The sequence below is a fragment of the Ahaetulla prasina genome, chromosome 10 (genome assembly GCF_028640845.1).
Source record: "Ahaetulla prasina isolate Xishuangbanna chromosome 10, ASM2864084v1, whole genome shotgun sequence".
NCBI lineage: Eukaryota > Metazoa > Chordata > Lepidosauria > Squamata > Colubridae > Ahaetulla > Ahaetulla prasina.
The window spans coordinates 19141804-19164493 of record NC_080548.1 but is presented as its reverse complement, the minus strand read 5'-3'; the positions used below and the strand labels follow the sequence as shown (position 1 = coordinate 19164493).

Genomic DNA, 22690 nt, shown 5'->3' with positions numbered 1-22690 from the left:
ATTGATTTATTTTTTTAAAAAATAGTGCAGACGTTTAAAACAAACCTACCCGTGTTATGTTCTGCACCCGGAAAAGACGGGCCACAACATCTTCATCACTTGACCGAGATATATATTCCACCTGCATCGGTCCATATTGCTGAAGGCCTGGTTCTGGCCAATATTGTAAACAAGGCTAAAAAGAGAGGAACCAACAGTAGCATGAATATCTGGCACTGTAGAGATAGATTTACTTACCTAATAAGCCATAAAGTGGTGCATTTGGTTTGGAGCTAATATATTGTGCAACCAGGGAGTGCAAAGGTAGACGGGTGAATTCAGAATTTTATGTAAGGTTGAAAAAAAAAAGTTGATGAATGCTTCAGTGTATTAAACTTTGCCGTTCTCTTTTCCCTTTCACCATTAAATTTTCTTCTCTCTCCTTCCCCTATACCTACAAAGTTTGCCTCCACTTTTATGCACCTTGGTTATTTTACTTTGTGATTCTTTGTGATTCTCCTAACAAAGAATAATCCCTGTGCTGTGGAATCTCTGCACTGTGGAATCGAGCAACGCTTACAGTACTTTGCTTTTATGTGCAAGTATAAAACCCATCACTCCTTTCTGCATGCACCCACTTCTAGTCCCTCTTCCTCTAAATGAATAAATCTCATCTGGTGTTCGTTTGTTTGTTTTTCTCTCACAGGGAAGCAATTCAACGTTATCAACATCCCCTTCAATCAAGGTTTGTTTTCAGCCAATTCCACCTAGGATACAACAGGACAAGGTTTAATATTGCTCGGCATTAAAGTGGCAGGCAATGATGACTGATAGGAAGGACTCTTGATAGTCATTCATCTGGCAGAGCCAAACTGATGCATTGTCTACTTCGGGCATAATGAATGAGATTGTTTTCAGACCAGGTTCAGTTGTAAATCTTATCCCTTTAAACATATATAACCCTTTATTCAGGAATAGGCATGAACCAACAAATTGGTCCAATGCACTAGGCCAGAAGTCACAGCCATGTTCTGACCTGGTGTTCCCAAACCATGAAGCAGACTCCCTATCCCGACAAAAACCCCTTTTTATTAAGTTATTGTGAATTTCTCTCATTCACATTCAGCAAAGTCTTTCAAGGGTGAATTTACAGTCACAGACCTTATCTGGCTTGGAGAGCTGCCAGGCCGATATCTTCAAAACTTGGCAAGGAGTCTCAGAGAGTCACAAACCAATTAAGCGAGCTAATTGTCTCCTGCAAATAACCCTCCCCTTTTGCTCTTCTTTTATTCCCTATGGGAGGAGCCATTAATCATCCACCTGTGGCCTTACTCCCAAGTTGACCTTTGTTCTTTAGCTGTTCCCTTTGTCTGGCAACTCTGAGCATGCACACACTGGGAACAAGCTCCAGCTGTTCGTCTGCCTCACTGATGTCTGACTCCAAAGGCAGCTGATAACTGTCATGCGGCCCTGGCCCCCTCTCTGCCTCTGATGCAGACACTTCCTCAGACTCCAGGACTGGACCACGTTCCTCCCCAACCTCCTCACTGTCCGAATCTGCTACCAGCTCCGCTGGCTGCTGGCAGGCCACAACAAGCCATTATAAAGATCCTTGTTCCCAGGTTCTAATTCAAGGATTTTCCCTCCTGTTTGAACCAATGGATATTTGCCTTTTTTCCTGACCACTCTGGGGAGGCATCTGATCTCCATGGACAGAATGGTTCTCTCTACGGCATGAAAACTGCTATTCCTGCCTAACCAACTTCATTTCCTACGGCAACTACCAGGATGGAAATATCAACACAAAAACCACGGTGTTTGTCACTGCACTTTAACACAACATGTTAGACTGTCTACTGTTGACCTCACCCCATTCCTAAGAGGTCTGTAAGGGACGTGCATAAGAGCACCAGCGTGCCTACCGTCCCTGTCCTAATATTCCTTTTAGTTGTATTCATTTTATGTATTCAATTCATGCTTGTACTTATATATATTATTTAATATGTATTTAACAAAACAAACAAACAAACAAACAAACATTTTGCCTTTTCAGGCCATCTAACTATTCAGGTTACATTGGATAGCAAGTATATTTAAAAAATACAGGTAGTCCTCTATTTATAACAGTTCATTCAGTGACCGTTCAAAGTTGCAACAGCACTGAAAATATGATTTTTCACACTTACAACCATTGCAGCATCCCCATGATCAACATTCAGACCCTTGGTAGCTGACTCATGTTTATGTTGGTGACAATGGTCCAGGGTCATGTGATCCCCTTTTGTGACTTTCTGACAAGCAAACTCAATGAGAAACCAGACTCACTTAACAATCCCATTAGTAATTTGGTAACTGCGGTGATTCACTTAACAACTGTGGCAAAAAAGGTCGTAAAATGAGGCAAAATTCACTTAACCAATGTCTCACTTAGCAAGAGAAAGGACTACCTGTAATTGATTATTAATGCAAACTATCGATTTTTGCAATCACAATGCTGTCCAAACTCAGAGCCATCATTTGGGTATTGCAACTTCCTCCTGCAAGACATGATTCAAATGAGGCGTATGTCCTCCAAACTGCCTTCCCGAAGTTGTCTGCAGATTTACTGATTGCAGTAAATGTTTAAAATGAGGCTGAAACAGCAGAAGGCACACATCCCTAAAGAAGCAGGCTGCTAAAGTGATCAGCAGAATAAGATAAAGAGAGAAACGTTTGCTTTTGTGGTATGGAGACAATAATTTGGTCCTTAACACAAATAAGACCAAGGAGCTTATAGTGGACTATAGAAGGAATAGATCAGACCCTTGCTTATCATTGGAGACCAAGTGGAGCAAGTGGCCAGTTTTAAATTTCTGGGTGTTATCATAAAAGAGGACCTGACCTGGGGCTCTCACATTGCAGCACTGGTCAAAAGGGCCCAGCAGAGATTATACTACCTGAGACTTCTCAGGAAACAGCAACTGAATGAAAAACTGCTGGTGACCTTCTACCACTGCACCATAGAGAGTGTTTTAACTTATTGCACTTGTGTATGGTTTGCCAGCTGCACAGTGGCAGATAGGACAGCACTCCAGAGGGTCAATATCATTGCCCAGAGAATCATTGGTTGCCTTCTCCCCTCTTCGGAAGAGCTTTATAGCTCCCTCTGCCTTAAGAAAGTTCAAAACATTCTTAAAGATCCATTTCATCGTGGGCACCCTTTTTTTTTTTTGAACTATTACCATCTGGCATATGGTACAGGATAATAAAAACAAGGACAAGTAGGCTGAAAAACAGCTTCTATCCCAGGGCAATAACCATATTGAATTCTATGGTTTAGGGCAATATCGGGTTTTCAATTTCAATTATATAGAATGTAAAGGATGTATATTTGTGTTTTTATTTTTATAATTATAATGTACACTGAATATGGCATTTAATTTTGTTGTACAATGTGCAATGACAATAAACTAAACTAAACATTAAACTAAACTAAACTAAACTAAACTGAACTGAACTGAACTGAACTGAACTGAACTAAACTAAACTAAACTAAGCTAAACTAAACTAAACTAAGCTAAGGGTGGATCTGAAGCACGTTACACAACATCCACATAGTTCGTCTGTCTTAATTAACCCATTTTCTGGATCTGAACCATAAACTCATCCAGAAGACTGAATGCGCAGAATGTGATAAGCTGCAGAAATGCTCATGAAAATTAAAAATAACCAAACTTAGCATGCTGGACAGACACAGGTGAAAAGTTTTCAACTGACTTGATGTACACTGTGCTACACAACTCTGATTGCGAAGACCAGAGCAGAACCAGAGCTTCTTATGTAAGATGAAAATAGTTCTGCCTCTCTTCTCTTTTCCAGTTAAGCTTCCCCAATTCTTAGACCGCCCTGTTGCAGCAGAGTTCACTGCTTGGATTTCCCTCTGTGTCAATTGCTTCCAGAGTTAATTTCACTCCTGACTAAACTCCCTTTGGCCCTGCAGTATTACTAGACCTCCTGATATGGTAGCACTGAGAATAATGTTTATTTTCCTCTTCTGTTTATTAAGCACGCAGTGGTCCCCTTTTAACTCAGCCAGCAAGACTGACAAAAGAATGCTCATCTTGAATCAAAGGGGGGTCCTTTAATTCATTTGTCTCCTTGATTCAGTATCAGTAGTACAACAATAAGTTGGGTCATTGGCCCTGGAAGTGTCTGATCTTGACTCATAAAATCATCCATTTAATGAAGGTGTCCATTAAGAGTCTACAGTATTAATGTGCTTTAAAAAAAAAATCAAGCAAATTAACATTATGGACTTGTAATGGGTTCTTAAAACCACGATGAACCCAACAAGAGTGCTTTGAAGGTTTAGGGAGGGAGACTCAAACTTCCCAAATGTTCCACAGTTTGACGATCTAAATACATAAACCATAGATTCCCAAAATTAAATCCATAGGATGTTTATGTCTGCTTTTGCCTGGAGCCCTTTAAGCATCAACTTCGAGAATTCCTCAGAAGGCCTAGGCATGTTCAAGGGCTCCAGCATGGCAAAGGCGAGCAAAAACATTCTACGGAGTTAGATTGGGGGGTGGGGAATCTATAGATTATTCACCTACATACTGGAAGACCAGATTGGAGAGTTGCATGATGCCACCTAATGTCACTTAAAAGCAAAGCATGATTGAGTGGGCTCTCAGAATGGTCTTCTCTGGTCCTTTAGTTGCTAGCTTCCAGCTCAGTCCGCTGTGCAAACCTAATCATCTGTGATTTATTCAGCAAACCATAATGATCAGAGAAGCAGGTCACCGAGGCCTCTTCAGCTGACTTACAATGGCCAAATACCCTTCAGCTGTGCACCTACAAAACTACCTCAACGGTAGCCAATGGCTGACTGTGCTTTGCCCATTTCCCTCTTTTCTTTTAAAACAATAACTCTAGAGTGACTGACTGTGACTGTTCTTTGCCACTGAATGCACCACTTCCATTGGCTGGAGGGCAGCAGCGGCATCTGCTCAGCATGTGGATGGCCATATTCCAAAAAATTGCTCAAGCCAGACTCCATTCTTAGCTATTTAAGGAGTAAAGAAAAAAAATAGTTTCTTAAGCCTTTGCTGCTTCAAAACTTCTGCCTATAAAAGACCCAAAATCTAAACAAGGGGGGGGGGGGAGAAAGCAAAAATGGCAACCAATTTTTAAACTTACTTTGAGGGGATCTTGGGTCACAGAAAAGGTGATGACAGATGGCAGGTTTTGCACCCCAAACCAGCAAGGAAAGATAAACTGATACAAGATTGGCTGGAAAGTCCAGGACTTACTACCTTAACATGTTTAAGTTGGAGAACGCTCTTATTTGCTAATCCAACCCTACTTATCGTTTGACTATTTCATCCCATCTTTCTTTGCTCAGGGCAAAGAACTCAGAGTACCTGCTCAGTCGGCATATTTATTATTTAGATTTCCGCCTTTTCTCCAGGAACAAAGTAGGGTACGTAAGTTTCTTCTCAGTACTTTTCCCACAGGAATAACTCTGTGGGGTAGGTTTATTCACTTATTTATTTAGCATATGGTGATGTTATATTACACACAGGAGACAATGAAGCTAATGTAGAGAAGTAGTTTGGCTGCCTAAGACAGGGGTCTGCAAACTTGGCTCTTTTAAGACTTGTGGACATTACCTTTGCTGGCTGAGGAACTCTGGGAGTTGAAGTCCACATGTCTTAAAAGAGCCAAGTTTGCAGACTCCTGGCTTAAGACAGCTAGCCCTGTTTGGTTTATGCTTAGGCGCTTACCAAGGTTTGCCACAGGGGGCGTGCTAGTTCTGTACCAGGAAGAAGATGAGCAGCTGTCCTGCAGCAGCATCTGAGATCCTCTCCCTCCATCAAAGTCGCCTCACAAAACAGGTATTGCAAGTATGAAGGTCCAGCACCAGCAGGATTCTAACCATCCACACGAAGCACTGGTATGTCTTCCCACTGAAGTGATACCTATTTATCTACTCACATGTAACATGCTTTCGAACTGCTAAGTGGGCAGAAGCTGAGGCAAATGGGGGATAGGCTGAACTAAGAGTGAGTGATCCCAAATTACCAACGAGGTTTTACGCCTAGAGTGGGACCTTGAATATGGGTCCCCTTGTTTCTGGAGCAACGCTTTATAGATCTGGAACAAAACTACGAGTGCAATAGGACCGGGCTATTTACAAAACCGCTTTCTACCACTGATAGCCTCCCAGCGACCTGTGCGCTCCCACAGGGTGGGCCTTCTCAGGGTGCCATCGACCAAACAATGTCAGTTGGCGGCCCCCAGGGGGAGAGCCTTCTCTGTGGCGGCACCGGCCCTTTGGAATGAGTGCCTTCGGGGTTGCGCCAACTCCCCGACCTCCGGACCTTCAAACGTGAACTTAAGACCTTATTATTCCATCGTGCGGGACTGGCCTAAATGAAATTTTAAATCGGAATTTTAAATGGGTTTTATGTCGGTCTATGACCGTTTTAGTTGATTTGGCCTATTAAATATTTCGTTTTAATTCTGTTTTAAATTTGTTGTTTGTATTCTGTGTTTTAATATGGCTATAAACTGCCCTGAGTCCTTCGGGAGAAGGGCGGTATAGAAATTAAATTATAAATAAATAAATTATAAATAAATAAATAGAGATAGTCATATGACAAGTGGAGCTCTCTCACTTACCCAGGCAGAATTGGACTGGTTGAGCTGGTTTAGCATAACGATGGAGGTGCAGCCATAGTCATATACCAACCTCCAGAAATCTGTTGTGGTGTTTTGTAGGGGGTGCAAGGTTACAATGAAAGCAGCACTCTTGGTGTAGCTCTAGAGGAGAACAAAAGAGATTGGTAAAAGCAGGTAGGAAACAAAAACGGAAGCAATTCTTCAGTGGGTATTGCGGTGTTTCTCAACCTCTGCTACTTTAGGATGGGTGGACTTCAACTCTCAGAATTCTGGGAGAAGTAAATTCTTACACGTACTGGCAATACATCTCAATCCTTTAACTCCACATTCAGAGGGAGGGAGAAGCACGTTATCTGCTCTTGGTTCTCTCTTTTTTAAAATTTTAGACTTTACCTAATCTGACAAGACCATTCTTATATGAAGTCTGCTCACCAATCACAATTGCAACTTAGGTGGTTAAAAGCACTGAACAAAAGGCGTTTTAGATGACGAAGGAGGGGGCAAACGTTTAGATCCGGGATTTCTAACCTTGGCAACTTGAAGACCTGAGGACTACAACTCCCAGAATTCCTCAGCCAGTTGAAGTCCACACATCTTAAAAGTTGGCAGAGTTTTTTTTTAAATTTGAATTTATATCCCACCCTTCTCCAAAGACTCAGGGCAGCTTACATTGTGTTAAGCAATAGTCTTCATCCATTTGTATATTATATACAAAGTCAGCTTTTATTGCCCCCAACAATCTGGGTCCTCATTTTACCTACCTTATAAAGGATGGAAGGCTGAGTCAACCTTGGGCCTGGTGGGACTTGAACTTGCAGTAATTGCAAGCAGCTGTGTTAATAACAGACTGCTTAGTCTGTTGAGCCACCAGAGTTGAGAAACCCTGGAGTAGTGTATTTTTAATTGAGAAGATGTACATCATTTAGATCAGGGTTACCCAACCTTAACAACTTGCGGATTTCGACTCCAAGAATTCCCCAACCAGCCATGAAGAGGGGAGGAAGGCGGCTATTTTCCAGACCTTTTGGGAAATATTCACAATACTGTACATTTTGGAAAATGAATATTTCTGTGGGTTGGCAGGTACAGTGCTAAAATTGGGCTTGCCCTAATAAAGTAGTTAACCCAGGAGAATAATTAAAGCTGATTCGATCAAATCAAAATTAAACACAGCTTATATGACACACATATAAGCTTCACATATTTAATAATAATTGTTTAACTTTAGTGGCATTAAAAATAGTGTTTCGTAAACAGCTTGTAAAGATAGTAAAAGCCACTTATTCTTAGATCCAGACTCATAATAAGGCTCCATTAAAGTACCCACGAATGGAATAGTTGCCCTCTGCTCAAACGCTTTTTGAAAATACTCTTTTTAAAAGGGTAGAAGCAATAAGGTTCTAAGGTGGACTCTGAAGGACGGCTTTCCTTCACTGAGTCAGCCTAAGTCAAATCCTGATCAAATCATTTCATGCTGTGATGGTGAAAGAAAAGACCTGGGAGGGGAAAAGAAAACATACAGTTGAAACTTTTCACCCTTGACAATTCATTTTCCTTTGGAGCGTTGCATGGTGACAGGCTTTCAAAGCGATTGTTCCCCTTCTTCCTAGCAAGCTGCCATTTCCTTGGTTAATTGAAAGAGGTGATTGATTATTTTAGGCAATGTAGCTTTCTTTGGCCCTACTCTTACCTGGAAGCTAGCATACCATTTGTTTGCATGACACACTGGCATAAAAAAACCGCAGCTCAATCATATTGCCTAGACAGAAGAATGCCATCAAAATGAAACACAATCTACCAGGGTTTCGGTGGAGGCGATGATGTAATCAGAACTTTCTAACTCAAAAGGAAGCCAAAGGAAAGCACCGAAATGGGTTTCTAAATGCTGGGCAGCATCACTGACACGTGACTGTATGAGACAACGTGTTTCCAGTGTTCCTCGACATGCCACATTGTAAGTGCCAGCAGCTCCAACAGCAGCAGATGCTGGAACTCTAATGCTGCAATATCTAGCGCAGGGGTAATCAACCTTTTTATACCTACTGCCCACTTTTGTATCTCTGTTAGTAGTAAAATTTTCTAACCGCCCACCAGTTCCACAGTAATGCACCGTGTATCGTCATCTGCGCATGCCTCTTGCGCATTGTGGATTGGGGTTGGGGGGGGGTGACGGCTACCAGCTTTGCTTGCCTGTTACAGCTGGGTGGTATGGGGAAAGATGCGCGAGCTATTCTGGGACGAGGCTCTTTTGTTTGCGGTCGCACTATAGCGCCATTTAGTTTCACTTACGGAACGTGAACTAAACTTATGCGCGGATGATACAAAGAGTATATTTTCAGAAATTTAAATTGTCACGAGGAATTTTATGAAAACCTAATGAAAATGTTTTTAAATAAGGCTATGAAAATTTTTTAAAAAGTCAATTAAATTAAAAAAAAGGAAAGTGCTTTAGTCTTGGACAAAACCCCTACCGCCCACCGTGAAAGCTGGAACGCCCGCTAGTGGGCGGTAGGGACCAGGTTGATTACCACTGATCTAGAGCATTGGCAACTTTAAGACTTGTGGACTTCAACTGCCAGAATTCCTCAGCCAGCATGGGTAGCTGGGATATTCTGGGAGTTGAGGTCCACAAGTCTTAAAGTTGCCTAGGTTGGACACCCCTGACCTACAGCACTGTTTCTCAAGCTTGGAAATTGTAAGATGTGTGGAGCTGTGTGTGTGTGTGTTGAGATGTGTGAGGCTAAAAGAGACACAGTTTGCCCGATATATTAAATTAGAGTGAGTTACAAGGGCTGGCTTCTATCGTACAGCATCAAGTGCTCAGAGACATACAGAATTAACCAGGAAACCAACTATAAGAAAATGATTGGGTCTAAGTGCTAAATATCAAATTATTATTCGCCCATACAGAAGACACCACAACTATTAATTTGATAGGAGACTATCAAATTCTATCAACTAGTGAGGTTCAGAGAGGTACTGATCAATAGTCAATTTCATTTCAATTAAAAAAACAACCCAAATTATCTAGCTAGGTGGCAGCACTTAATCGACTGTAGCCAAACTGAGAAAATGTGAGCTTGAGGAGATGAGCCTAAATTGCCTTAGAAGGGCAACTAGATTGCAGATGACTTTTTTCTCCTGCTGGAAGTTTTATGGTGATTTTCTAAAACCTTATTTAAAGCTTTGAGCTTTTTATATATTTGTTCCTAAAGCTTTGTCTCCCAAACCTTTTCTAACTTCTGGGGATTTTGTTTTCCTAGCATCCGGTTTTTGGAACCTAACTTTACCTAGCTTAAAGTTAATGTAGGAAATGTAGATGGGGTTGGCCAATGACTTTCCCATCCGATCCCCATCATCCAAGAGATAAACTCACATCAGTTAAGGCCGCGTTGATGTAGTTGTTGCTGTCTCCATCCATGGAGATCAAAAAAGGGAGGCACCGGTCTGGAGGCAGCACATCCATACTCCGATTTTTTTCGCGATTGCGTGGTAGAAGAGCAATGCTGCACTCCTCCACATCCAGGTGGGGTGTTACAGAATTCAGAGTCTGCTGAACACGAAGAAACCACATTAGGCAGCATTTTATAATCTTGTTGGCAGATGAAATTTGGCACTATCTATTAAGCTATCCATTTAAGACTAAGATTAAGGTGCTGCCAAGAAACTGGGAGACTGTGAGTTTTAATACCACTTTAGGCATAAAACTCAGCTGGGTGGTTTGGGGCCAATCACTAGGAGACTGTGAGTTCTAGTCCCGCCTTAGGCATGAAAGCCGGTTGGATGACTTTGGGCCAATCCCTAGGAGACTCTGAGTTCTAGCCCCTTCTTAGGCATGGAAGCCATCTGGGGACTTAGTCACTCTCAGCCAAGCCCACGTCACAGGGTTGTTGTTGAAGAAAGATGTGTTGGATATGTTTGCCACCTTGAGTGACTTGTAAAGATAATAAAATCATGATACAAATAAATAAATTGTTTGCTGCCTTGAGTCACTTAAAAAGTAATGAGATAGGACAAAAATCAAATAAACAGACTCTATTTTAAAAGAAGAAAATTATTCAAATTCCTATGTGCTCCAGGAAAAGCCGTCGTTCAAAACACAAGGACACATCTTCCAGGTTTGAACGTAAGAACAAGCCTGCTGTATCAAGTCAAGGCCCGTCTCAGCCCAGCATTTGGTTTCTCATCAGGGTCAGCTAGATCAGGGGTCTCCAACCTTGGCCACTTTATGACTTGTGGACTTCAACTCCCAGAATTCCTCAGCCAGCCATGAGGAATTCTGAGAGTTGAAGTCCACAAGTCATAAAGTGGGCAAGGTTGGAGACCCCTGAACTAGATGCTTCTGGGGGGGCGGGATATATGATGCAGACATATCCTTCACTCGCTGTTATTTCCCTATAACTCTTCGCTCATTTATTTCCCTGTAACTGGTATTTGGAATTATGCTAATGGGAACACAGGAGCATGGTCAAGAGCCCAGGTTTCAAGAAAACCTCCAGTTTTCAATCACTCACCTGAAATTCCTCCCGCAGCTGGGATGAATTGCTTTGTGGATCTATCCTAACCATCTCTTTATATGTCGGTCTGAACTCACTGACGGGAATGCTGGTCTCTCCACAGAGACAGGCTTCCAATATGGCGTCATGGATGAAGACATATTGCTCCTTCAGTAGGAATGAAGGGAATGAAGATTCATCAAGAATATCAGCACTGCATCATTTGCATGTCACTTCTCAATCCAATGATCAAAATGGCTCAAAGCAGACTTGAAATCCACAGTTGGAACTGGGCTGAACAATCCTGAAACCAACTCTGATTGCAATCTCCCCATTGAGTCCTCTTAATCATTAAAATGCCCTTTGGGAGGGGGTATGTCTGTATTTCAAAGCTGGACCACTATCCTAGCCCATTTTAAAGAATATGTTTATTTGGGAATAACCTATCACACGAACCCTGGTGTTTGGTTAATCTGGACTATACCAGCTTTTTCTGCTTCTGAGTTATGGCTGGTTAGGATAGGGAGACATTAATAGCTGTGACAGAGCAGATTTTACATAGGATAAAAGATCCAAAATATCTCCAATTGAAATTGGGAATGAATTTCATCAGAACTTATAAAGTCCTTTGTCTAACTCAGTGTTTCTCAACCCTGGCAACTTTAAGACATGTGGACTTTAACTTCTAGAATTCCCCAGCTTGGAAAATTCTGGGAGTTGAAGTCCACGTGTCTTAAAATTGCTAAAGCTGAGAAACATGGGCTTAACTTGCTGTGGTGCTGACATGCAAACTATTAAATGTATCGTGCAAGTTTTCACGCAATGTGTGTTCTCTGGTTCCGTAGAAGATCAGCAGGAAGCAACACCAGAGGTGATCGTCTGGATCAGGGGTCTCCAACCTTGACAACTTTAAGCCTGGCGGACTTCAACTCCCAGAATTCCCCCAGCCAGCTTTGCTGGCTGAGGAATTCTGGGAGTTGAAGTCTGCCAGGCTTAAAGTTGCCAAGGTTGGAGACCCCTGGTCTGGATAGCTGAGCTGGACACCAAGTCATGAGGCCACTGTAGAGGTTTTGTTATATAATTACTTGGATTGTGTGTATATGTTTACTTCTCTTCTGTCATGTTCTCATCTTACACTAAATAATAATAAATAATAATTATTTATTTATTATTAGTAAATAATAATAAAATAGTAACTGTTCTGACCTAGGCTCCCTTAAAAAGCAGGAAGCAGAGTTTTGGTCCTGGCAAAACCTCTTTTATGTACACGGCTGTGAATTACTTTGATTCACAGTCAGCAAGGCTTGTCCAAAAAGTTTTTCAAAGGAATATTTATCCACACACCTTATCTCGCTTGGCAAGCTGCTACATAACTTGTTTCCAAATGCAGGGTAAGGCAAAACTTGGCACAGAGTCTCTTAGAGTCACGAACAGAACTTTCCACTCTTGAAATGACCAAATGAATGCATTGTTTCCTGCAAAAGCCCACTCCCCGTTCGCTCCTCTTTTATTTCCTATGGGAGGGGCCAATTACCTCCAAGGAGTGGCTTTACTCCCAAGTCGACCCTGCTTTCTTGTCTTCTGGCAGTTCTGCGCATGTGCACACTGGGAACCCGCTCCAGCTGTTCCTCTGCCTCACTGCTGTCTAGCTCCCTCTCTGCCTCCGACACAGAGCCCTCATCGGAGCTTTCCCCAGCCCCCAGGTCTGGCCCATGTTCCTCCCCAACCTCCTCACTCTCCGATTCTGCTGCCCGCTCTGCTAGCCGCCAGTGAGCCACAACAATAACTGGCCTAGCTATGTAGTAAAAATGCAAAGCTACCTGGACTAAAATAGGAGCCAATATAGAGCAAATGAAAGATCTTGAAAGGACAGCATTTTATTATTCATTATTCGGCTGCAATGCTCTTGTACCAAAATTCTACACAATAAAACCGTTCATGAAATAATTTGGAATCCAGCTGCTCTGATTGTACCACAAAGGATACATACCAACCACAAAGGAGGCTTTCAAACTTGCCCCCAAAGTGCTTTTTCCAAAAGGCAACTAGACTTTCTTTCTCAAGTTGCCTTTTTGGAAAAAACACTTTTGGGATAACCATGACCTGGATGACCGAGAATCTGCACAGGCTTTCAAACTTAGCTGGAACAATGCACTTTACCCTATCCCAACCCAGAAAACTCACTTCAGTCTGAATCATGTTGATTCTCCGTGAGCACAAAGTCTTCACACAATTGTAAATGTCTACAACTCCTTCACACTCAGCCATATCCAGCATCACATCCAGGACAATGTAGCAACCTGTCCGTCCAGTGCCAGCGCTGCAGAGGTTTGAGGAAGTGTGAGAAAAGAAGAAATAGTCAGAACTGGGTATTAAATGTGGAAAAGTCTCTATATTTGCTTCTCTGAGTTCAATTCCTTTGAATTCATACATTTCTGATGCCCTTTTCCAGATACCAAAGTTTTAACCTTTGGAAATGTAATACAGTCCAAAAGTTGGAATATATTTCAGATTCTTAGAAGGCTTATGCACTAGAGCTAGATTTAAGGCTAGGACAATAGAAGCATTTCCTTTGAAAATATTGTAGCCCAGAAAGGATAGTATGGTAAAGGAAGTGTGAGCAACCTTGGCAATGTGAAGACTTATGGACCTCAACTGACTGGGGAATTCTGGGAGTTGAAGTCCACAGGTCTTAAAGGTTGCCAAGGTTGGATGCCCCTGTGGTAGGGAATTTCCAATCAAGGGTGGAGTGAAGAGTTGAGGGCCTTCTTTACTGATAAGATATGCCAACATTTATGTCCGAATGTCCAGTCTTTCATTCAGCCATGAATTCAACAGCAGGGCAAATAATGTATCATGACATCATATCAACTCTGCCCCTTTTGTAGTAGTAACATGCAGTGTTGCAATGCTCAAGTGAAAAAGAGGTCCCCTTTTGTGATATAACAAATATTTCATCTATATTCTCTATGTGAACATCCCTCTCCCCGCTGTCTATATTTCCTGCAGCAAATTCGGAGAACTCTCCATCCAGTTGTTCTGCTCATAGACTTATTGTGGAATTTCATCATTTTCCCCCAAGTTTTTTATTTTATTTTATATATATGTATCGCAATGCGTAAACAGTGTGGCACCTGGGTGTCATACAGTCTAATACAAACAAAACTAGTAATTAATCATAGTTATTGTTAGATATCAAATAGATTGGCGCGGGAACCAATCAGGAGCCCGGAACTAGAGCGGGAAAAATAAGCACACATCAATGGCTGAAGCCGTGGACAGCTCCCGTTTGAAAAGGGCTGCTGCGGATCAGGTTAGCGATGCTGTATCTGGAACTGAATAAACCTGTTGCAAACTGCAAGTGTCCTATGTCCTGTGCCTTCACCCACGACTTAACAGTTATTACATTCAACCAATTTATATATTTCTAATAATAATAATACACATTTATATTAAGTTTCCATCTGTCATTATTCAAGTGAAAAAGAAATTATTCCATGTTTTCTCTTGTTATTGCTTTTATTTTATTATACAAAAATGTATACGCTGATATTCCCCCTTTCTCTTATTTCTATCTCTTGTTCTAGCTTTAGAATAAAGACGACAGATAGATGATTTCTCATTTTTGTTATTGTTCTGATTTGCTTTTCTCTCTCTCTCTCTCTCTCTCTCTCTTCTTTTTTAGATAGGTGACATGATTTGAAGTTAGGTAGGATAGAAAGAATACGCTTTTTAATAAAGGGTGACATGATTAAAAGCTGGAATTTCATCATTGATTAGTATGAGCATGAAGATTCAGCTCTAGGTTTTCCTATTATGAAAGGCAAGGGCTGAAGACAGCTGGCTGCAAAGAATGAGGCTGGCACTCACTGATGTGGGCCCTGGCCTCACCCAGTGCTGATACTCTTCTCCCATTGCCCCTGCAGACAAGGAGCTGCCCCAGCGGTAGAAATATCCTCAAGCCACGGAAATACCCTGATCCTTGATCCTACAGTCTGTGGTGAGCCCGACCAATACTTCTTTCTCCATACACAGCAAACAGAAGTTTTCTCCCCGCATGAAACAGCTCCAGGCTAAAACAGATTTTTGGTATTTATGTATGGAACAAATCACATCTGTTAGATGTCTTTTTTTTAAAAAAAAGAATCCGCTGCAATGCTACTTAAAACACCCCGGCTGTCTCTTAAAGGAAACTTGCCTGTAGCATATGGTGACCTCAGTTTCTCTGGTTAGAAGCCTCACCCCTCAAAATCATTAGCAAAAGTCCAACTGCAGCACAATGGAGCCCCTTCTCCCCTCCCCCCCTCGCGCTTTCCAGGAGTTGCTTTAAAACCCTCCAATATACTAATTTCTGGGCCTGATGAATCTCTTGCTGTGACTCTCGGTGATTGCATGCTGAGGAAACTAATTATTCTCGTTGTCCCTGATGAATGAATACTGATGAAGCAATTGGAGGCCAAAATAAAAAGTGTCTGTGTTTCATAGTGGGAGGAAATTCCCCTGCTTTTCATTCATCACTTCGTTCTTGTTATCTGGCCCAGAAAGCACCATGTAGCCAAATCGTACACAGAATGCCTCCCGAAGCTAGGAGGAACATTTAAAAAAGAGAGATTCCACATCGTGCGCACGATAGGAAGCTTTGCTCTGCAAGCAAATTTTTTGAAAAGCAGATGGGATGGTGTCCCCTCCCATCTCTTGCCCCCCCAAGCATTATAGGGCAAGTTAAGACGTATACATTGATTGGTGGTCAATTATAAGTTTAAAAAAAAAGACAGGTAAAGACAGCCAGTTTGGTCTAGTCATGGTTAAGGTGCCAGGGCAGAAACCAGGAAACTGTGAGTTTTAGCTTGGCCTTAGCCTAGAAAGCCAGCTGGGTGATTTTGGGCCAGTCTCTCTCTCCCTCCCTCTCCCTCCCTCCTTCTCTCTCCCTCCTTTCCCCTCCCTCCCCATCTCTCTCTCCCCCCCCCGTCTTTCTCTCTCTCCCAGTATCTCTCTCTCTCCCTCCCTCCCTTTCTCTCTCTCCCATCTCTTTTTTTTCTCTCTCTCTCCCTCCCTCCCCATCCCTCCCTCCCCACCTCTCTCTCTTCCTGTCTTTCTCTTCCCGTCTCTCTCCTCTCTCTCTCTCCCCGTCTTTCTCTCTCCCAATATCTCTCTCCTCCCTCCCTTTCTCTCTCTCCCATCTCTTTTTTCTCTCTCTCCTCCTCCCCATCCCTCCCTCCCCACCTCTCTCTCTTCCCGTCTTTCTCTTCCCCGTCTCTCTCTCCGTCTCTCTCTCTCTCTCCCCCCTCTTTCTCTCTCTCCCAATCTCTCTCTCTCTCCCTCCCTCCCCATCTCTCTCTCCCCATCTCTCTCTCCCATCTCTCTTTCCTCGTCTCTCTCTCTCCCTCCCCCTCTCTCCCTCCCTCCCTCCCCTCCCTCTCTCTCTCTCTCTCTCCAACTCATCTCATAGGGTTGCTGTTGTACAGAAAACGAGAGAAGGAAAATGTGATGGATATGTTCGCTGCCTTGAGTTATTTGTAAAAATAATAAAGGTGGGAGAGAGAGAGAGAGAGAGAAATAGAGAGAGAAAGAAAAGGAAGGAAGGAAGGAAGGAAGGAGGGAGGGAGGGAGGGAGGAAAGGAGGAATCATCCAATGCTTCATTTCTGCATTCAAAAATGAAACATTTCTGTAAGAATAATAATTTAAAAGCACAACAGAAATTCCTTCCTGCTCTGCCCATCTCTGAACACAAGACCATTTATCAAGGTGAGCCAACAGTTGAGACTGTTCCAAAAGGCAACTGGACAGTGCTGGTTTTTTTGTTTTGTTCCCATCCAAGAAGCTTGGATGAGAAGTGAAATGCTTTCAAAGTGGGGGAAGAAACCCCAAGAAAATCCAGTTGCTTTTTGGAAAAGCACCTTTGGGACAACCATGTCCTGGACGATTGAGAATCTCCATAAAAAGTTGAGATTGTTTATACATTGAAGGAAATACACATCCGCTAATTCACCATATTCTGAGTTGCAGGTCAGGGTATCCAGTCCATGGATGAAGAAGGAAGTTTGGGTAGGTAAGTAACTTACTTAGTAAATAAGTAAGTTAGTAAGACCACACCTAGAACACTACATCCAATTTTGGTCATCACTCTATAAAAAAAAGACATTGAGACTCTAGAAAGAGTGAAGAGAAGAACAACCAAGATGGTTAGTGGAGTGGAGGCTAAAACATATGAAGAACGGTTGCAGGAACTGGGTATGTCTAGTTTAATGAAAAGAAGGACTAGGGGAGACATGATAGCCATGTTCTAATATCACAGGGGCTGCCACAAAGAAGAGAGAGTCAAGCTATTCTCCAAAGCACCTGAGGGCAGGACAAGAAGCAACGGGTGGAAACTAATCAAGGAAAGAAGCAACTTAGAATTAAGGAGAAATTTCATGACAGCGAGAGCAGTCAACCAATGGAACAGAAGTTGCCTTCAGAAGTTGTGGGAGCTTCATCACTAGAGGCTTTCCAGAAGAGACTGGACTGTCATCTGTCAGAAATGCAGTGTAGGGTCTGTTTGGGTGGAGGGTTGGACTAGATGGCCTACAAGATCCCTTCCAACTCTGTTAATCTTTATCTGTAAGATGGTAATGGTATAAAAAAGTCTTAAAAGATATGGCTCCGGTCTCCATCTTTGGATCCCCACTGCATACATTCCTAGTTGCAGATTTTCACATATTCAATTCCACCCTTTGGGGTGGAGTTTAAAACAAAACTACCGTATATACTCGAGTATAAGCCGACCCGAATATAAGCCGAGGCACCTAATTTTACCACAAAAAACTGGGAAAAACTATTGACTCGAGTATAAGCCGAGGGTGGGAAATGAGGCAGCTACTGGTCAATGTAAAAAATAAAGATAGAGCCAAGTAAAATAACATGAATATTTATTTGAACGAAAAACAATAAAAGTGCAAAAGGGGGAAGGAGGATTCCCAGCTCTAAACAAAGGGAAATCCCGGAATGCCAGCGCGAAAGGTGGTGCTCGCGTTCCTCCTCCCTTGCTCAAAAGCCCCAACATGATATTGGAATTGGATGCCATTATATACCTGCTGAGGGATAATTTGAATAACTTGAAAGATATAAAAGCTCTAAACATATTTGTTTAAAAATCTAAAATCTATACTTAAAATAAATGAATATAAAGTAATAAAGTTCTTTAAAGTTGTAATTCACTTTGCTGCTGAAAAAGAAAGGAAGCTTAACACCTTAAATGGTATTTATTAACTGAAATATCATCAAATCAAATATATAATGAGGTATATTATAATGACCTTTGTTTTCAGAAAGAAGCATGATGGAAGTTTTTCAATAAAGGGGGAAATATAGAAAAAACTTAGTGTCATGCTCATATATCATCTTTACAGATGTTGTTAACACTATACTATGGCAGCATATGATGGTACAATGTTTCAATCAATTTCAGGATGAAAAACTCATCAATGAGGAGGAGGAGTATAATTTATTAACCTTGTATGATATCAGTTTCTCAAGGACTCTAGAAGGACCCGAGGAAGAAATCTCTGCCCCCTCCCCACTTTCCCTTTCCAACCCAGCCTTCCAAGGGGACCCGAGAGGAAGAAATCTCTGCCCCCTCCCCACTTTCCCTTTCCAACCCAGCCTTCCAAGGGGACCTTTGAGGGAGAAATCTCTGCCCCCTCCCCACTTTCCCTTTCCAAGGCAGCCTTCCAAGAGGACCTCTCGAAAAGAGCGAAAGCTTTCTCCTGGTCGTTTTACCACCACCATACCCTCCACGCCGGCCATCCTAGGCTGGGTTAGAAACAAGGAGGGGGAAGTTCAAGGACCACATCGATGGCACGAGCTCAGATTGCCGGCTGGGGATGATGGGCGCTGCAGTGCGATCTCGGGAGAGACTAGGGGGGAAGAAAGAATGACTGTTTCCCCACACCCTAGGATTGGGGAAAACATTGACCCCCCCCCTTAGTTGCGGGAGAAGGGTTGCGCTTCAAAGCGGTCGCCCATCCATCAATCCATCCTTCCTTCCTTCCTTCCTTCCATCCTTTTTTTTTTCCCAGCGAGCATAGGTGACATGATTTGAAGTTAGGTAGGATAGAAAGAATACGCTTTTTAATAAAGGGTGACATGATTAAAAGCTGGAATTTCATCATTGATTAGTATGAGCATGAAGATTCAGCTCTAGGTTTTCCTATTATGAAAGGCAAGGGCTGAAGACAGCTGGCTGCAAAGAATGAGGCTGGCACTCACTGATGTGGGCCCTGGCCTCACCCAGTGCTGATACTCTTCTCCATTGCCCCTGCAGACAAGGAGCTGCCCCAGCGGTAGAAATATCCTCAAGCCACGGAAATACCCTGATCCTTGATCCTACAGTCTGTGGTGAGCCCGACCAATACTTCTTTCTCCATACACAGCAAACAGAAGTTTTCTCCCCGCATGAAACAGCTCCAGGCTAAAACAGATTTTTGGTATTTATGTATGGAACAAATCACATCTGTTAGATGTCTTTTTTTTAAAAAAAAGAATCCGCTGCAATGCTACTTAAAACACCCCGGCTGTCTCTTAAAGGAAACTTGCCTGTAGCATATGGTGACCTCAGTTTCTCTGGTTAGAAGCCTCACCCCTCAAAATCATTAGCAAAAGTCCAACTGCAGCACAATGGAGCCCCTTCTCCTCCCCACCCCCGCCCTGCGTTTTCCAGGAGTTGCTTTAAAACCCTCCAATATACTAATTTCTGGGCCTGATGAATCTCTTGCTGTGACTCTCGGTGATTGCATGCTGAGGAAACTAATTATTCTCGTTGTCCCTGATGAATGAATACTGATGAAGCAATTGGAGGCCAAAATAAAAAGTGTCTGTGTTTCATAGTGGGAGGAAATTCCCCTGCTTTTCATTCATCACTTCGTTCTTGTTATCTGGCCCAGAAAGCACCATGTAGCCAAATCGTACACAGAATGCCTCCCGAAGCTAGGAGGAACATTTAAAAAGGAGAGATTCCACATCGTGCGCACGATAGGAAGCTTTGATCTGCAAGCAAATTTTTTGAAAAGCAGATGGGATGGTGTCCCCTCCCATCTCTTGCCCCCCAAGCATTATAGGGCAAGTTAAGACGTATACATTGATTGGTGGTCAATTATAAGTTTAAAAAAAAGGACAGGTAAAGACAGCCAGTTTGGTCTAGTCATGGTTAAGGTGCCAGGGCAGAAACCAGGAAACTGTGAGTTTTAGCTTGGCCTTAGCCTAGAAAGCCAGCTGGGTGATTTTGGGCCAGTCTCTCTCTCCCCCTCCCTCCCTCCCTCCCTCCCTCCCTCCCCCTCTCTCTCTCTCCCTCCCTCCCCATCTCTCTCTCCGTCTTTCTCTCTCTCCCATCTCTCTCTCTCTCTCTCTCTCTCTCTCTCTCTCTCTCTCTCTCTCTCTCTCTCTCTCTCTCCCTCCCTCCCTCCCCCTCTCTCTCTCTCTCTCTCTCTCTCTCTCCCATCTCTCTCTCCCATCTCTCTCTCTCTCTCTCTCTCTCTCTCTCTCTCTCTCTCCCATCTCTCTCTCCTCCCCATCTCTCTCTCCCATCTCTCTCTCCCATCTCTCTCTCTCTCTCTCTCTCTCTCTCTCTCTCTCTCTCTCTCTCTCTCTCTCTCTCTCTCTCTCTCCAACTCATCTCATAGGGTTGCTGTTGTACAGAAAACGAGAGAAGGAAGATGTGATGGATATGTTCGCTGCCTTGAGTTATTTGTAAAAATAATAAAGGTGGGAGAGAGAGAGAGAGAGAGAAATAGAGAGAGAAAGAAAAGGAAGGAAGGAAGGAAGGAAGGAAGGAAGGAAGGAGGGAGGGAGGGAGGAAAGGAGGAATCATCCAATGCTTCATTTCTGCATTCAAAAATGAAACATTTCTGTAAGAATAATAATTTAAAAGCACAACAGAAATTCCTTCCTGCTCTGCCCATCTCTGAACACAAGACCATTTATCAAGGTGAGCCAACAGTTGAGACTGTTCCAAAAGGCAACTGGACAGTGCTGGTTTTTTTGTTTTGTTCCCATCCAAGAAGCTTGGATGAGAAGTGAAATGCTTTCAAAGTGGGGGAAGAAACCCCAAGAAAATCCAGTTGCTTTTTGGAAAAGCACCTTTGGGACAACCATGTCCTGGACGATTGAGAATCTCCATAAAAAGTTGAGATTGTTTATACATTGAAGGAAATACACATCCGCTAATTCACCATATTCTGAGTTGCAGGTCAGGGTATCCAGTCCATGGATGAAGAAGGAAGTTTGGGTAGGTAAGTAACTTACTTAGTAAATAAGTAAGTTAGTAAGACCACACCTAGAACACTACATCCAATTTTGGTCATCACTCTATAAAAAAAAGACATTGAGACTCTAGAAAGAGTGAAGAGAAGAACAACCAAGATGGTTAGTGGAGTGGAGGCTAAAACATATGAAGAACGGTTGCAGGAACTGGGTATGTCTAGTTTAATGAAAAGAAGGACTAGGGGAGACATGATAGCCATGTTCTAATATCACAGGGGCTGCCACAAAGAAGAGAGAGTCAAGCTATTCTCCAAAGCACCTGAGGGCAGGACAAGAAGCAACGGGTGGAAACTAATCAAGGAAAGAAGCAACTTAGAACTAAGGAGAAATTTCATGACAGCGAGAGCAGTCAACCAATGGAACAGAAGTTGCCTTCAGAAGTTGTGGGAGCTTCATCACTAGAGGCTTTCCAGAAGAGACTGGACTGTCATCTGTCAGAAATGCAGTGTAGGGTCTGTTTGGGTGGAGGGTTGGCCTACAAGATCCCTTCCAACTCTGTTAATCTTTATCTGTAAGATGGTAATGGTATAAAAAAGTCTTAAAAGATATGGCTCCGGTCTCCATCTTTGGATCCCCACTGCATACATTCCTAGTTGCAGATTTTCACATATTCAATTCCACCCTTTGGGGTGGAGTTTAAAACAAAACTACTCTTGTGTTGAAATATTACCCTGGCTTCCTTCCCCACACACTAGTTCTTATTCTCATTTTATTAGGATGTGCTTGTTCTTTGACATTTAATTCAAAGGAGAAGCACATTTCCACAAATGTTCTGCAGATATAATTGTTTTTTTTGGTTTTTCTTAAAAAAACAAGCTTTTATCTTAATTCAACAAAATATGGCACATTTTAAAAACCGGAAAGCGAAATACACAAAAATGATACATAAATAAATTCCTGTGTATTTTGGGAGGATGGAGAAAGACATTTGTCATCTCAAATAGTGGTACAAAATGTGCCTATAAAAAGATATTTGCACAGATGGAGGCAACTGGGAATACGTTGCTGTTGTAACTTAAAAACTGGGGATCAAATATAAATAAAACCATTTTGAATTAATGAATTGTTGCTTCAATTTTGAATTAATGGATTGTTGCTTAATTTTTTTTTAATCCAATCCTATTTTCTACCCTTTTAAGAACCATCGATCCAAGGAAAACTGTACTTTAATTTTCCAGTATTGTAAAACTGCAACTGATTAATTGCACCATATTATATGTTATGGGGGAAAAGGACCATAACGTTATACTAC

General features: G+C 42.3%; 1 protein-coding gene across 1 annotated transcript in view; it reads right to left on the bottom strand.

The window, feature by feature from the left end:
* Positions 1–22690, bottom strand: part of PTPRU (protein tyrosine phosphatase receptor type U) — a 168735-nt gene that overhangs the window by 29648 nt on the left and 116397 nt on the right. The window contains exons 15-19 of the mRNA XM_058195155.1: positions 13326–13461; positions 11160–11309; positions 10022–10198; positions 6646–6786; positions 50–175 (exon numbers count right to left, since the gene is read on the bottom strand). Coding sequence (XP_058051138.1) covers positions 50–175; positions 6646–6786; positions 10022–10198; positions 11160–11309; positions 13326–13461 — 730 coding nt within the window. The remainder of the gene's footprint in view (positions 1–49; positions 176–6645; positions 6787–10021; positions 10199–11159; positions 11310–13325; positions 13462–22690) is intronic.